Source organism: Aptenodytes patagonicus, chromosome 1 (assembly GCF_965638725.1).
Source record: "Aptenodytes patagonicus chromosome 1, bAptPat1.pri.cur, whole genome shotgun sequence".
NCBI classification, from domain to species: domain Eukaryota; kingdom Metazoa; phylum Chordata; class Aves; order Sphenisciformes; family Spheniscidae; genus Aptenodytes; species Aptenodytes patagonicus.
Genome location: NC_134949.1, coordinates 179,852,352 through 179,869,934, shown reverse-complemented (window position 1 = coordinate 179,869,934; position 17,583 = coordinate 179,852,352). Strand labels below are relative to the sequence as shown.

The 17,583-nt window shown below is 38.6% G+C and overlaps 1 protein-coding gene across 12 annotated transcripts in view; it reads right to left on the bottom strand.

The window, feature by feature from the left end:
• Positions 1–17,583, bottom strand: part of MYCBP2 (MYC binding protein 2) — a 216,002-nt gene that overhangs the window by 161,138 nt on the left and 37,281 nt on the right. For all 12 annotated transcript variants that reach the window (XM_076362465.1, XM_076362483.1, XM_076362491.1 and 9 more), the window contains exons 4-8: positions 13,150–13,303; positions 11,545–11,741; positions 11,081–11,323; positions 10,734–10,805; positions 7,659–7,755 (exon numbers count right to left, since the gene is read on the bottom strand). In XM_076362465.1, the coding sequence (XP_076218580.1) occupies positions 7,659–7,755; positions 10,734–10,805; positions 11,081–11,323; positions 11,545–11,741; positions 13,150–13,303 (763 nt within the window). The remainder of the gene's footprint in view (positions 1–7,658; positions 7,756–10,733; positions 10,806–11,080; positions 11,324–11,544; positions 11,742–13,149; positions 13,304–17,583) is intronic.

Sequence of the window (17,583 nt, the reverse complement as noted above, 5' to 3'; positions counted from 1 at the left end):
GAGCTGACCGAGAGCTTATGGGTCAGGATTAAAGGAAAGGCAGGGACAGGTGACATTACAGTGGGGGTCTGCTACAGGCCACCTGACCAGGAAGACCGAGCGGATGAGGCCCTCTATAGACAGATAGAAGCAGCCTCACGCTCACAGGCCCTGGTCCTCATGGGGGACTTCAACCACCCCGACATCTGTTGGAGGGACAACACAGCAGGGCATAAGCAATCCGGGAGGTTCCTGGAATGCATTGATGATAACTTCCTTCTCCAAGTGGTAGAGGAGCCAATGAGGAGAGGTGCTATGCTAGACCTTGTTCTCACCAACAAGGAGGGGCTGGTGGGGAATGTGAAGCTCAAGGGCAGCCTGGGCTGCAGTGACCATGAAATGGTGGAGTTCAAGATCCTTAGGGCACCGAGGAGGGTGCACAGCAAGCTCACTACCCTGGCCTTCACGAGAACAGACTTTGGCATCTTCAGGGATCTGCTTGCTAGAATGCCATGGGATAAAGCCCTGGAGGGAAGAGGGGCCCAAGAAAGCTGGGTAGTATTCAAGGATCACCTCCTTCAAGCTCAGGAGAGATGCAGCCCAGCAAAGAGGAAGTCAGGCAAAAACGCCAGGAGGCCTGAATGGGTGAACAAGGAGCTCCTGGACAAACTCAAACACAAGAAGGAAGCCTACAAAGGGTGGAAGCAAGGACAGGTAGCCTGGGAGGAATACAGAGAAATTGTCCGAGCAGCCAGGGATCAAGTCAGGAAAGCTAAAGCCCTGATGGAATTAAATCTGGCCAGGGACATCAAGGGCAACAAGAAAAGATTCTATAGGTACATCGGGGATAAAAGGAAGATGAGGGAAAATGTGGGACCTCTCCAGAACGAAATGGGAGACCTGGTTACCGGGGACACGGAGAAAGCGAAGGTACTCAATGACTTTTTTGCCTCGGTCTTCACCGGCAAGTGCTCAAGCCTCACCACCCAAGCCGCAGAAGGCAAAGGTGGGGACTGGGAGAAGGAAGAGCTGCCCACTGTGGGAGAAGGTCAGGTTCGAGACCATCTAAGGCACCTGAAGGTGCACAAGTCCATGGGACCCGATGAGATCCATCCACAGGTCCTGAAGGAACTGGCGGATGAAGTTGCTAAGCCACTATCCATCGTATTTGAGAAGTCGTGGCAGTCCGGTGAAGTTCCCACTGACTGGAAAAGGGGAAACATAACCCCCCTTTTTAAAAAGGGAAAAAAGGAAGACCCGGGGAACTACAGTCAGTCTCACCTCTGTGCCTGGGAAGATCATGGAACAGATCCTCCTGGAAGCTATGCTAAGGCACGTGGAGGACAGGGAGGTGATTCGAGACAGCCAGCATGGCTTCACCAAGGGCAAGTCCTGCCTGACTAACCTAGTGGCCTTCTATGACGCAGTGACTACAGCAGTGGACACAGGAAGGGCTACAGATGTTGTCTACCTGGACCTCTGTAAGGCCTTTGACACGGTCCCCCACAACATCCTTCTCTCTAAACTGGAGGGGTACGGATTTGATGGGTGGACTGTCCGGTAAAGGGTGAGGAATTGGTTAGATGGTCGCATCCAGAGGGCAACGGTCAATGGCTCAATGTCCAGATGGAGACTGGTGACGAGTGGCGTCCCGCAGGGGTCCGTATTGGGACCGGTACAGTTTCATATCCTCATCAGTGACATAGACAGTGGGATCGAGGGCACCCTCAGCAAGTTTGCAGATGACACCAAGCTGAGTGGTGCGGTCGACACACCAGAGGGACGGGATGCCATCCAGAGGGACCTGGACAAACTCGAGAAATGGGCCTGTGTGAACCTCATGAGGTTTAACAAGGCCAAGGGCAAGGCCCTGCCCCTGGGTCGGGGCAACCCCTAGTATCAATACAGGCTGGGGGATGAAGGGATTGAGAGCAGCCCTGCCGAGAAGGACTTGGGGGTACTGGTGGATGAAAAGCTGGACATGAGCCAGCAATGTGCCCTCACAGCCCAGAAGGCCAACCATATCCTGGGCTGCATGCAAAGAAGCGTGGCCAGCAGGTCGAGGGAGGTGATTCTGCCCCTCTCCTCTGCTCTAGTGAGACCCCACCTGGAGTACTGTGTCCAGCTCTGGAGCCCTCAGCATAAGAAAGACATGGACCTGTTGGAGTGGGTTCAGAAGAGGGCCACGAAAACGATCAAGGGGATGGAACACCTCTCCTATGAAGAAAGGCTGAGAAGAGTTGGGGTTGTTCAGCCTAGAGAAGGCTTCGGGGAGACTTTATTGCAGCCTATCAGTACTTAAAGGGGGCTTATAAAAAAAGATGGCGGCAAACTTTTTAGCAGGGGCCTGTTGCAACGGGACAAGGGGGAATGGCTTTAAACTAGAGGGGGGTAGATACAGATTAGACATAAGGAAGAAGCTTTTTACCCTGAGGGTGGTGAACCACTGGCCCAGGTTGCCCAGAGAGGTGGTGGATGCCCCATCCCTGGAAACATTCAAGGTCAGGTTGGATGGGGCTCTGAGCAACCTGATCTAGTTGAAGATGTCTTATGAGGAGCAGCTGATGGAACTGGGGTTGTTTAGCCTGCAGAAAAGGAGGCTGAGGGGAGGCCTCATCGCTCTCTACAACTACCTGAAAGGAGGTTGTAGCGAGGTGGGTGTCAGTCTCTTTTCCCAAGTCACCAGTGATAGGATGAGAGGAAATGGCCTCAAGTTGCACCAGGGGAGGTTTAGACTGGACATGAGGAAAAATTTCTTTACTGAAAGAGTGGTGAAACATTGGGACAGGCTGCCCAGGGAAGTGGTTGAGTCACCATCCCTGTAAGTATTTAAAAGACGTGTAGATGAGGCGCTTAGGGACATGGTTTAGTGGGCATGGTGGTGTTGGGTTGACGGTTGGACTCGATGATCTTAGAGGTCTTTTCCAACCTTAATGATCCTATGACTCTGTGTCCTTGCCCATGGCAGGGGTTTGGACTAGATGACCTTTAGAGGACCCTTCCAACCAAGACTATTCTATGATTGTATGAAATGTAAGGGGTTACCCCAATATTTAACTGCAAAAACATTTAGTATTCACCTGTGAGGGGTATTCTAAACTATTATAACACCACTAAATTCTAATTTTCTGGGAGTGTTAGTCTTTCTCCTTCCCCAAAGATGACTTTTTTTTTTTAAAGATAAGGGCTGTTATCTTTAAAGAAATGTTTCCTCAGTCCAGCATATAAAATCTACAGAAATAAATGAAACAGAATCAAACTTTTCATTATTCATCTAATTTTCCCATTGTTTATAAACTTCGCTAAACTATTAACTAGGTTTTTTTGAAAACTATAAAGCATTTACTTGAATGCATCACACATTTATTGAAAACAGGTCAGCTATTTCCAAGAAAATAAGGTAGGGAAAGAATTCTGCCCATATTAGGGGAAAAAAAGAAAAAGACCACTTTCTCTGCAAGTTTAAAAGTATGTCCCTACACCTTCTGTTCTTCCCTTCCTGCTCTGCTGATGGAGCTACTAACAAAAAGATTGATATTATATGGCTTGTAAGGTGCTTGTTTCATTGATTACACACAGGGAAGAGACCTCTTCCAAAAATACTGAAGGACAGCTACTTTACACTCTAAACGCCTGCTTCATAACCTGAACAAAGATCCAGTATCAGTCATTTTATCTAACAAATTTAATGCTAAATGAAGCACACATAATATCCTTCCAGCATAACCGGCAAGTTTGCTATTTTTTGCTAGCTACCTGGAGTGTTCTATTAAAAATAATACAGCTGAAAAACCCCCACAGTATTCACAAACCCATAAACTTGTTTACTTTTTCCTGCTATACTGCCCAGTCCAATACAGTATCTTACCAGGAATAGAATATGCATTAGGTGGCCTTCTCTAATTCTCACATCTTGAAGTAACAGATCTAACGTAGAAAACCCGCCCCTTAGAGCACACACAGATATGAGTCACAAAGAGGGTAAGCAGCAAGCAGGATGGAGATACACTCAAGTTTGAAATACTGCTCTCTAAAAAATATTCTCAGATTTAATGTCCGAAGTCAGATCATGTTCCTAATTCTCTATGCTGCAAAGTGATATTAGTGATAAAACAGAAGAGTTGTCAATAACTTGAAGAGAAGTTCCAAAAATAATCTAAATGACATTTCTGAAAGGTTATAGGAAGTTGGTAAGTATTAAGACCCCTTGAATGGCTGAAAATTACATGCTCACATAAGCATAACGGTCAAGGAAACAGGATATTCTGGCCATGAGTGGGTCCATATTACACAGTTTGGCCTATTTCTTGAGTCATTTCAAGAAGAGGCGAGCCTCCCAGTAAACATTTTTGGGGGTTGTTTACATGTTTGGTAGGTGTGTTCATAGAGGAAATCTGAAACAGGGCTGCTGTTTTTTTTTTTTTTAAAATATATGTTCTTCAGAACACTTCCTAAAAATTAGCACTTGATTAGATAACATCCAGGCCCAGCATTAAGTATCAAATTGATAGGGAGAGTAGAAAATGGAAGGCAAATGGAATATCTGCAAAAAGTAGGATAGTACAGTGTCTCAGCTAGCAAGGAGCTCTTATGATCAATTGTAGTCTTATTCAATCTGACTCTGGAAATTACTCTGGGGACAACAATATCCAAGGTTTTTGTCTGGAGATTACTATAACAGAAAGGGCTTATGTTTTACTTAAAGGACATAACTACAGATATCTGTTAATCACAGCCTCCTTAGAAGCTTCAAGAGAATTTGACTGTCAAGCACCACCTTCCGTATTTATATAGTGCATCCTGTGCCTGCTAATAAGTACTCTTGAGCTCATCTAGGCTACCCTCAGTTAGCAGTACTTTTCAAACTAAGTGAATAGTCCTGAGCGCCAAGATATTCATGTGTAATTTCAAAGAACAATGAAACCATATACCATGTAACTTCAACTTCTTCAGCTGAACACAGCAACCTTTCTCTGAGGTATGCAGTAAGCATTACTGTTAAAGAAATGGTCAAGATGAAAACCTTCTCTGTAAATTCAGGTCCAATCACATAGAAAATCTCATAGAACTCAGGGATTCTTTTAAGATATTTGGACTGGGAAGACAGATCCACAGCTCAAGGACTGTATGAAGCTTGGCAAAGGCATTAGATACAAGAATGTTGACACAGTCTGGTAGTTCCAGATACATTGTCAGATTTGCTAGATCATCTATCAGAGCGGAAAGACTGCCCTTTGAAATAGAAGTTTATGGTTTCAAGAAGCTGGTGGATCCTACTGTCTGAGAAAGGAGAAAATAATGTTCCATAGTTCACTGAGTTTTCTAAGGTCACATGACTCCTAGCTAGGATCAACTCCTAATCACATCTCCTAATGAACTCCTAATCTCCTACGCATCCCTGTATGAATAAATACGAATACCTTATTTAAATGCATTATCACCAACCCAGGCATTTGAAAGAGATTAACTCCAGATAGAGCCATGTCTGAATACCATGCCAACTAGGAAGAAATAGTTGGAGTCACATCAGTGTTCAGCTGTTAGCAAGGTTACTGCCCTCTAGTTCTATCCAGTGTGTTTTTTCAGAACTACAACATGCTGCAAGTCATTATTAAGATTACAGTGGGGCAGCCACTACTATTTAGAGTTATGTACCTACTCAGGTTTCCTCAGGATAGGTCACATACCCTCCTCCCACCTTCATTTCTTTCCTTCTAATGGGAAACGGAAATAACCAGAAGTGGACCCCTTTGAATTTGTCCTAGCCAAAAGAACAAGGCCATATAGGAAGGTTTGAACAGAAAATGAGTAGGCGAGAAGCTAGTCTTATTTTAGGTGTAAGTCCATCTGCTGGCAAGGCCAAAATCAGAAGAGCCCATAGAACAATCATGATTTCAAATCATCCTGATAAAGGTGGATCACCTTACTTAGCAACAAAAATAAATGAAGCAAAAGACTTGTTGGAATCCACTGCCAAAAACTGAAATCCGAAGCCTTGGGTCATAAGAGATTCAGCAGATACATTGTACAACAGCTTTCATAGCTACTTGCTCTGCACAGTTTCTTAACACTGCATTGATTGTTCCTATTTATTGTCATAATTAAATGTTTAAGATTATTTAAAAGCAAACTGAAATCTTTTACAGTTATGTAAAGTTATGTAGAGTTATGCTCCTGCGAGGAGCAGGGAGTTGGACTCCGTGATCCTTATGGGTCCCTTCCAACTCGAGATAGTCTATGATTCTATATTTGCCCACAATATAATACTGAGATAAATGCGTAGAAGTGCAGAAAGTAAAACAGAAATACAAAGGGTAGTAGTTATGAAGAACATCTAGCATCCACTTTGGCACCATCACAAACCGTATGAAATGCAACCGTGTGAAACAGTTTGAGGGATTTCTGAATGGGTATTCCCACTGTTATAAAATTTTCTTTTGCACTGAAAGATTAATACATTTTTGTTTAGAAGGCATACTCTCATTTAATTTGTGCCTTTTATAGTATAAACACAAGGCTGTCTTGCAGAATGACATTTGTCACTGAGATTTGCAAAAGAATGCTAACAGCTCAGAGGTGTAGACTTTAAATGTGTTCCAGTGTCTCTTAAGACTTGCATGAAGAGCACTGATTTCTTTACCAATGGTGACGTAATTAAGGACCTCAAAGGACCCTACTGGTTGAAGCAGCTGCCTCAAGTGAAGAAAGTGGAAAAACAATCCTACAAGGCAACTTGTCAGGTCCTTGAATGTGCTCTCACTCAAATTTCTCATACAGCCCCACAAAGACCAAGCAGCTTTAAGACATCCACATTTTAAGGACTTACAGAAAGTTGCATAGACTAGATTCTACATTCATCGTTTGTTTAAAAAATTACTGTTTGTGTTTGAAATACAAAAAGCCCAGAGAATTTTTCTGAGGTTTCATTCAGTGCCTTCTTATTTATGTCAGGACACAACACAAAATCTTTCTTCTGATCTATAGAACAAGCCTGTCATTGTTCAATCGAAAGATATTCTTGTGCCCTTCTACTGTTTACGTGAGGGGCTAAGAACAGATGTGTTTCACCAGGAGGCCATTAAATCATGTTCCAGGAACATCCTCATTTTCTAAACAGAGACCCAAGTTATGAGGCTCCTCTGCAAAAAACAAACAAAAAACCCAAACAAAAACAAAACTACAAAAAAAAATCCCAAAACAAATAAAAGAAAATCCCACTACCAATTTAAATATCAGAAGCATGGTCCATCAGTGTTCATTAGCCTCCTTTCTTTTTTGGATACATTTCTACCTATATCAAAAACCAAATGATTTTGGTCATAGTTTGTAACTACCTACATGTAAGAGATACTAGAAACAAAGTCATATCTGAGCCAAATGCTCAGAGTTCAAATGAAGAAGAAGTAAAAATTGTTTAAGAAGGAAGTTAAGCTCTTGGAGTCTTTAAATTAAGATGACCATACATTCTAAAATGTTGCAGTATTATTCCCGTAATTGGAGTAAGATGCAAGACCTCTGAATGAAATACTGCAGCTGGTCTAATGCAGCAAACCAAAGTCATAAAAAGGCAGTCTCTTTGTGATCTCAAAATCTATCTCAATTTCTCTTCTGCTTACCTGAAAATACATAGCATGTAAACAGTAAATTATAACCATCTTCTCATATCTGGAGGTTCATACCTGGCAAAGCAACTGTACCGTCTTGTTCCAAAGTTTCAGGGTTTATTCTTATGGCTGTCATACTGTGATTATTCGCATCTCTATATAATAAATAACCCTGGTAAGAGTAAGAATATATATATTGGTACGAAAATATTCTTAAATACAAAGGTTATTGTCAAAAGTGAAAAATATTGCAATCGTTATTTTAGGTATTGTTTAAAAATTTTGGAAACCTTTTACTTTTACATCAAATTTGCTTCATTTTGATAATCAACTTTTTTTCCACTAATCAAATTCTGCAATAAAAAAAAAAAATGGAAATTTGACCCCCTTCCTCCACACCTTCTACATGCTGTAGATCAGCATGCTGAAGCTTGTATACAACTTTTGAAGCCACGCATAGTAACTCATATGTGTATACAATTACAGTTAAAAGTCACAGCCACAGTAAAAACCAACGTTCCTGTCCCCACTTTCTGAATCAACAAAAGATTCACAGGAATTCCAGGAAGGAGATACATATATTGCCCTACATAGAAGAGTGATCATTAATGAATATTAGTATGTGCATTAAAAACTAGAGAATTTTTCAAAAAATGTTAATTAACTACCTTGACTCCCACACTAACAAGATTCCATGTGTTTATTCTTTCTGAGCTCTTCATCAAAGAAATTCCCGCTAAGTATATGGTGATTTTGGTGACATCAGCCATGATACAAGGTTACATACAATGAGTTCTTATACTGCTCACCTCCCAGTTCCTAACCAGACCTAGGGGAAGGGAGATATTCAGGACTAATGATTTCCTCTTTTTGTTTCTCCACGTGCAAAATACCTTCATATCCCCAATATCACCTATTCTGGTCAGCAGCCTACATCAAGAAGTCTCCTTCGGTATACCAAAATAGTATCTTCTTTCTGTTCATACGTATCTATTTTTTCAAGGTTTGATTCAGTCACCAGTTTAGAAGGTTTCTCAGTAAAAAGATTTGCCTACCTGAAACTCACATTTGAGGTTTATTTTTTATACCTGTAACTTTGAGTGCACTTTTAAACAAACACAGTCAAATAACTTTTGCTTTAGCTTAAATTAGATAGGTTGCATAAGCCCCCACATTTGCATAACATGCACAGATCCGTAAGAGAGACAGTATGGCAACTTTGATCTCGTATCTCTTTCGATCCTACAATGCCTGTGAACCCTTCAAAGATTTTGAGGGAGCAGGGTAGAAACACAGTTGGGAATTTACACTTAGAAAGCACTTCTACTATAAAAACAGCTACAGGAAAGGAAACAGATTACTTAAGGGCACTTATGAACATACTCATTCAAGGTGACTGAGGCCAAGCAAAGTAGCATTCACCTACAGCAGACTTGCAGAGGCCGATATGAATAATGACTAAGTAATGATTCAGACAACAGCAGTGTCATAGCAGGAGATATGACAACAGCTTGCACTTGCTTGAAGCATGACTGGCCTCAGGTGGGGATTCTACACATCAAAGAATGAATGCATTTCACAGGGAGGTCACTAAGGCTTAACCTCAGAATACCTTCATTTGTCAGAGACCCTAATTACAATCATCTAACGGCAACAGAAAAATCCAACCAACCCTTTTTCTTCCATCTAAACTACTTGAATTTGCCTGGATAAATCAATCTCTGTGAAATGAGGAAAAACAAACCCACACAAACTAGGAAAAATAAGTAAAGAGCATTAAAGTAGATGAGAAAAGCTTCAGTCTGAAATAACTTATATGATGAAGTAAGAAAAACCACCTGAATTTGAGAGCTGACTTAACCAAGCACCTGAAGAGAAATGAGACTGAGAGCACGTTACCTCTTTTATGGACACATACTTAGCAATAAGTGCAACTTACATATCTTCCTATAAATATAGCCCCCGAGTGACATTTTTCCAACTAGCAGTGCCTTTGGGTACAGTCACTGTGCAAGTGCATACACCTGTACAAGCACTCAAAGAAGAATATCAAATATATTTATAGCTATGTACAGAATGTCCAAATGCGTAACTCTACGTAGTGAAACTGTATGGATCCTATTCCTTTCCAAACTGATAAAACAGGCTCCTGAATGAATGTATCTGCACATGTTTCTTTGCACCAGTATACCTTTTGGTGATCTATCTGTTTTAATACTAAACAAAACCAGATTTCACATATATATACACTAAAAAAAAAAAACACCAAACCAAACCTGTAATAACAGAATATATATTTGTAATAAACAATTTCACTTCAAAAGCATGGCAAGGACTACACTTAATTTCACACTGGGACAATGAGATCACTCAGTTAATAGTAAATATACAATAAAAACTGCTCAGTAGTTAAAAAATGAAGCAAATCCATTGTTATCTGAAATTTAATTTTTTGGAGGTTTTTTTTTGGTTTGGGGTTTTTTTGTTGGTTTTTTGGTTTTTGGGTTTTTTTTGAGAGACAGCGCACTCAGTGGTAATAACAGGATTCTAAAAAAATCCACTATTTTTATAATAAATGGCAAAGGTATAAGAAAAAGTGGCTGATATTCCAGAAACTGACTAACTCTAAAAAATCAAAACATCCAAATATAGTTAACTTTACAGTGGTAACATCAACAATTATCTCTACTTATGGTTTACACACCCTCAATCCTCCCCCAACCGAACCAGCACCTCCTTATTTTACTGCAAATGTTTTAAAATCAATGTATTTCCATAAATAGATATTTCAGGTATTTTTTTACACTATTTTGTTGCAACAGCACATTTTTACATCCACCGACTTCATTAAGAAGCGCACATCAATTGACTGTACAATTCATGAATTTACGTGTTAAACCATCATATTTTCAGAAAGTCTTTACAGCGACAACACAAATCAGTGACACTTTTCATTACTCCTTTCTATATGCCAGTACCATCAGATGTCCATCATCTTCTACAATTTAAAAGTCAGTACCAAAAAAATCGACTTTTATAACTAAAGTCAAAGGAACAATACAATATCCGTATAAGCTTACTCTAAGCCAAAGTCTACTCATGAGGGATAGGGGGTGGGGCGCATATTTTATGTTTTAATTATTCACCTACCTGAGCATAGCCTAACCAAGACTTTTTTTCCTTTCTGCTTTTGATGCGGGATGTAGAATTGTATATATGGCCCTGAAAAGCAAAAAAACTCCAATCTTTTAACAAATATCAGAATGACAATTTTACACATAATCATTTACCACCTAAATAACAATGTCTTCAACCATACTGAGAAGTGAAAATTGTAAGAAAATGCTGCAAAATTCTCATAGAAATCATCAGAAAAGTTTAGACAAACTGTAAAAGAACTGATCATTAGTAAGCTACAAAAGATTCTCAATGGAAACAGGACATCATAAAAGTTAAAGGATTAACTATCTTCATCAGACAAGAAGAAATCACATTACCCTCACTGTCCCGCTATATCCAGAGCCGATTTTGTAAAGTCCATCTTTACATAAGAGATAGAGGAAAAAACCATCACTCTGAAGTAGGCACTGGTCATCTTCATCTACAGATATTTCTTTCAATGGCCATTTGTGCATCAAGGCTGCCTTCTTTATCCCATTACTGAACCAGTCCTGGATTTGGATTTTGCCCACCAGAACTGCCTGTACACTCCGCTGAAGAGAGTTTAAAATGGTTGGCACCTAAACAGTAAAAGAAATAGTGAGTGAAAAATATGACTGTTTTTTTAAGTATTGTATTTTCTGTTCTTTCTCCAACTCAGGAGAGACAAAGAAATACCTACTCACAACTCAAAAATAGCGAGGGGAAAAAAGTTAACTGAATTTACACAATAGATCTTCTCAAACTCATGTACACATCATTTACATAAATTCCCAGATACAGAGAAGTTTTAGTGCAAGACCTGAATAGTCTGACAAGCATGGCTGCCATTATTGGTGAGGATAGCAGAGATTGCTTGCAACGTTCTTCCCGTCTCTCCCCATGCAGCTACCAAACTGAAGAGGCAAGCGCAGGAAAGTGCTGTCAAGGACTGTCCTGTACTGTCATTCATTCCCGTGCTACGGACAGTTATCTCCAGAAGAAGCTGGAACAGGGATTCTGCAGATAAAACACAGCAATTACATAGACAAGTCACAAAATCATACCAAGCAATTTGCAAGTCAATGGGAAATTAGACTTAGAAAATACATGATACATCTTTCCTCAGCCATTAAGCTTAACCCTATTTTCAGACAGAAAAGAAAGCACCCCACTTAAATAGGCCTACAACATCCTTAACTTTTCATTCTTTTTCAGCCAGAAAACATCGAGTCTTGATAATCACAATGGCTGGAGAACAAGAAAAAACTAAGTCCTTCTGTTACAGTGGAACACATTAATAAGAAATGGGCCAGAAGGAGTTACTTTACCTGCCTATTCAGTCTACCTCATCACTGAGATGATGCATAGGTCTTAACCAACCTTGTCTAATCTTTATGACCATTACCCATGTTGAAGCACATCCCATTTCTCAGAAACGAGCATTTCAAATCAAAGCTTGAAAATTATTTTGATCGTATGCCTCTTTTCAAGCACTGTTTAGTGGCTGAACATCTGTAACAATCCAGGTGTGAACAGAAATCCACCTCAATTTTTTTTGATAGTATATACAAATAATCACTAAGGCAGTAATCAAAACAAAACCTTCTTTGTAGCTTTTTAATACTCTGTGCTTCAATACAAAATAAAAGCTTTCTGTAGCAAATTACTATCATCTTTGGAAATAGAATACTGTTGAGCCATAACATAGGAAAATACATAGAAAGTCTTAAGATATATTTTTTTTAATTTATTTTTAAACAACAGATGCTACAGCCTAGCCTTCCTTGCAGTTCTATAAACCAGTAAAAACTATGAATTCACAAAAATAATTGGATTTTAACTTAAAGGACATAATCAATCATACATTCAAAGCCATCAGGACTTCAACTTTTATTTTCAATATCATTAAAAGCAAAATCAGTTTTCAGGGAAACTTTTGGATGGCCAGAGGAAATAAAAGCGAGAATTCTGACACTTCGTTTAGCAGCTTTATATAAATTACAACATTAAATAGCTAAGCTTTAGATTACAACAGCAGATTGCAAGAGAAGTTCACTGTAGAACTACTTTCCAATAAGGCCAAGTATTTTATAGCTTCAGTAAGACAAATTAATCACAATTTGTAAGGTTGTAAGGTTTACTATGTTTCAGTGAAATTCTGCATTACGCAGCAACAAAATATGGCTTTTATATATATATATACACACACACCCCGTTACATGCCAACATTCCTGTTCTACAAAAGATTTATGCTGAGAAAGTACTAGTTACATACACCATAAGGAGTTTACACTCCAGAATAAAGTCAGTCTGTTGAGAACAAGCATGTAACTATCTCACAAATACTTGCTAGGAACCATTTTCTTCTGTCCAATACAATAACAGATGTATATTAATACAAATACAGTAACAGATGAGTTATTACCTAGGACTTCAGGAGGCTCTGATTGCAGGCCTTCTGGTTGCTGGCCCTGAAGCACATTAAGTAGGGCTTGTAGGCTCCTGAGACACAAGGATGGATGAGAAAATCTCGTCTCCTTTATCAGTTCGAAGACTTCACATAATCCAACTTCAATGATCTAAAGAAGTACAGATATTTCAGAATATCTGTTAATATAATATTTTTGGGTCTTCATCAGTAAAGGTATATCCCAATATTCACAGAACAAGACAGTTATTTGAATAACAAAAATGTAATACAGAATACAATGGTAACCCAAAAGAGAAGCAAAATCAAGAATCCACCTACACAACTGTACTAGCAAATATTACACAGAAGTAATGTCATTATATGAAAGAGCGTATCTAAGCAGAGAAATAGTTCCCTGAAAAAATAAGGAAACAAAATTTTTTGGACAGTGTAAGACAAACTGTGCCTCTGAGCCCTTCTAATTTCTATTGAGTTCACACTTCATTTGACAGACCTCTTTTTCCTTTTTCCTTGCTCGTTAATGTGAACCAGCAAGCTAGAATTGGCTTGCAACCTGACTTCCCAACTTGAGTAATGATACGTTTGACAGCTGATACTGGCAGCACTAGTACTTTCCCCTCCAAAGCCTCTGAGATTGCTCTTACGACAATACAAAAAATAAAGATTAATTACTTGTCACTAAAACTCCGTCTGTACTCATCACAGATGTGCATTATGCCAACTAATACAACATCTGTAAGAGCGCTGTTACAGCCACTCCTAACTTTCCTTCTTAGCATTCCTGAATATTCTGAGATTACAATTATGTTTCTCGCCACTGACTGTTCCCCGTCACTTCCTTCTCAAACTCAGTACGTAATAACGATGAGGATGAAAGAAAAATGAACCGGGTTAACTCATTACAAATAAGCAACCATATCTTCAAAACGTCAGTATGTGTTTCTGTCAGGAGCAGAGCAAGCCCCAATGTTTAGAGTGTTTAATATAGATTCACCCAATTAAAACCTAAGGAAAAAGACTGAAATGTGAAAATAAATAAAATTGTTAATGGACTGCCACTCATGCTTAAAACAGATCTGTTCTGACAGTCAGCTATAAATTCTACTAGATGCCTTGTAACTGTCTTTGCTGTCATTCAATTTATTTCGATTCCTGTCTTTCAGAAATTATTTTACCACCTGTTTGATTTTTGGAGGAAGAATAGAAACATAATCAAATCAAGTCTTCAAAGTGCAACAACAATTTCCTGCAAATTGCACCTTACATTTCATATCTTCAATGGAGTTGGGGAAAACACATGCATGGAATCTACAGGGGAAAAAAAACTGTCAACAAAATAACAGCACAGATGGTTTTTCCAGGATCCAAAACTCAGCATCATCTTGCAGGCTAAAGAATAAAATACACTGTAGTGCATTTTTAGAAATACCCTTTCTTTTCAGTAATAGCATCTCTGAGAGAAACCGAGGAGTTTATTCTACTCTTCCCAACCTTCAGACAGGAGACCTCATCTAGCAGCTGACAGAGGCAGTTGGAAAAAGCAGAGAACCTAACACAGTGAAGAAAGTAATTTGGTGAACTTCCACTACAGTAAGAATCAACAATGGATAGTTCCGCTGGGATTTTGCCTGATCTGCGCAGGTTTTACGTTGGTTTTTTTAGTATCTGAGATCAACAGACTGGGTAGGCTTCTTAAAACAGGTCTCTTCACCTTTATATATATATATATATATATGTATGTATGTATGTATGTATACTGTGCACTGAAGGACAGAACAAGCAAACAGTTCTTTTCAAGACATCTTAAGCTTGTTCTCGCTGCTCTCTGAAGGGTCTCTGAGCCAAAACAAGCACTCCTGCAGCCTCAGTCTGTGTCACAGCCTGCCAGCTCTCACTGATGGTCTCCACGCAACCATCCTCCCGTTCCCTTTGCAACCTCTCTGAGACTTTGGATCAGAAGCGTAAGCCCACCTTACGAAGGTAACACAAAATTCTAGCCTGGATGCAGACATTATGACCCATAATTAATTCCTCAAAAAACTCCTATTTCGTCAAATCTTATCTACACTATTGTTTTATTTCCTTTGTCTTCCCTCTCTCATAATTACCCGATACCCACATTTCTATGTTTATTTAAGAATAGATAATACTCTGTGTATTTAATTCTCTGCATTAATTTATATGTATATTATATACATACAAAAAATACTTTACACAGGTAACACATCCTCCTAATGAATTTTGGAAGACTTAAAGTCAGTTTCTAGAGATTAATTATTTTTATTTTTTGTTACAACTTGAAAAATTTTCATTTTTGCTTAAGCTCATTAGCTAAACATCAAAATGTATGCCACTGCAGGAACAAAGAATATTTAGTCAGCTAACGCCACCTTAATCCAGCATTTGTTCCTTTTAGTACATGGCTTTTGCAGATCATCCGTAACCCAGTGTTAATTTTAATACTGGGGCGGGAGCAACTGCAAATCAAATCAGTAGAACTGAATCTGCCCTATTTCCAGTAGAAAGATTTCCCCATCATTAGCAAAGGTACTAAATAAATAAGTCAGGCAAAGGCAAATGTTTCATGTAAATCCAAAAATTAAAAGCTATCAAAGCAAGTTACTGAACTGTCCAAACACAACCAAAACACAAACTTTATTGTGCTAATATCTGAAGACCAGCAAATTGTGTCTCTGTGTCTCTTTTAACATTTGTTAAAAATTGCATAAGACAACTTTTAATTCCAAAATGTGTTCTAAATAAAAGCTCTAACAAACATGACTTCTGCAAGTTTAAGATTAAAAAAAAAAGATACTTCAATAGAACACCTAAGATGCATAAAAAGTAGAATGTTTTCAACTTATTCTCAATTAAATGAAGAATTTTTGCAAAAAAAAACAAACAAAAAACAGACCAACCCACACCAAGGACTAACTTCACCAGTTTAACTCTGGAGAATCTGGAAAAGCACAAATCCTGGTTACACCTTTTTTTGAACCTGACTTTCACCTCACTGTCAAACTCAAAAGACATCAGTATTCTTGTTAATAAGCTAACGATTACTTTCAGAAACTGGTCTAGTAAATACTGTAAGCCTTAGAAACGTCAATAAGTTTCTTCTTTATATTTAACAAACTAAGCCCAACCCAATATTGTTGATTATACATAAGAACCAGACCATAGTATACTCAAAGCATGAGACAGACACCGATATTCAGGATACAAAGACATTTACAGAGATAGCCTCTAAAAGTTTTACTACCTGTGAGACAGCTCCAAGTGGATGCCTTTTCAAATGTATGGATGCAAGTGAAATTAATAATAAAAAGTGTCCTTAGAGGGACCTAAACAATCCAATATTAGCTAGATAGTTATTAAAAACACTGAGGTTGTACCAAGCATCTAAGCCATTGCTGAATCAGTAAAAATTCTTGAACTCTGATATTTTGTAGGTTCTTTGCTAAAAAGGAGTAGTTTGAAAGCATACTGATTTTCATCGATTTTATATTTGCTGTATTAAATGTAACAAAATAGCTCACTGATTTCCTGTTTTGAGAAAGGAAAAGGGTTTCCATACCATTTTTTATAAGCCACTATCTTTTTAAAACTGCACCACTTTCCCAAGTCTCTTTTTGATAAACTCTCCAACACCTTTAACAATACCAATGTTTTAGTTTCCACGTGCAAGTGTTCTGTCCATATCACTGGTAAATCTCATCCTCCACTGAACCTCTTAATTTCAAAATCTCTTTAAAACTCCATTCCGTTCTTTATAACTGCTAATAGCTATGTTGCCTTTTACTTAAAATTTTAAATTAAGCATCTACAAACACTTGCTGATTCATTTACTATAATCCACAAGGAGTTAGATGCAGTTCATAAGCAACGCTAATTTTATTTCTACTGACTGCACATTATTTTGCAACTATCAACTGTGAAATTTCAGTTACCAAGTTGCAGTTACCTGACTTAGTTATGTTCCTCTACAATTCTCCACCACTATTTCCAGAGTGCCAACTTTGCCCTTCAGATAATACTAAACACAATCATTTATAAAATTCTAGTTTTCTAAGCAACTAGAACATTCTACATAATCACTGCTGCAACAACCTTTTTAATTCAGTATTTTTAGAGCAAATACAAACAAGGAAAGTTACTCTGAATATGCTTTGACTCAGAAGAATAACAAAAAGAAGCAGGATTCATAACATTAATAAACTAGCAATGAACAAAACTGAATGCACAGAAGTTACATAGTACAAAACAAGTGAATCAGCAAATTAAAAAAAATTAAGAAAAAAAAATCAGTAACTCCTATACAGATTATTTCTGACTTTCCACCATTAATCCTACTATAAGCACAAAAGTAGCAAACAGTAAAAAAACTACCCTAACTGTTGAACTATAGTGTCCACATGCATTAATGTG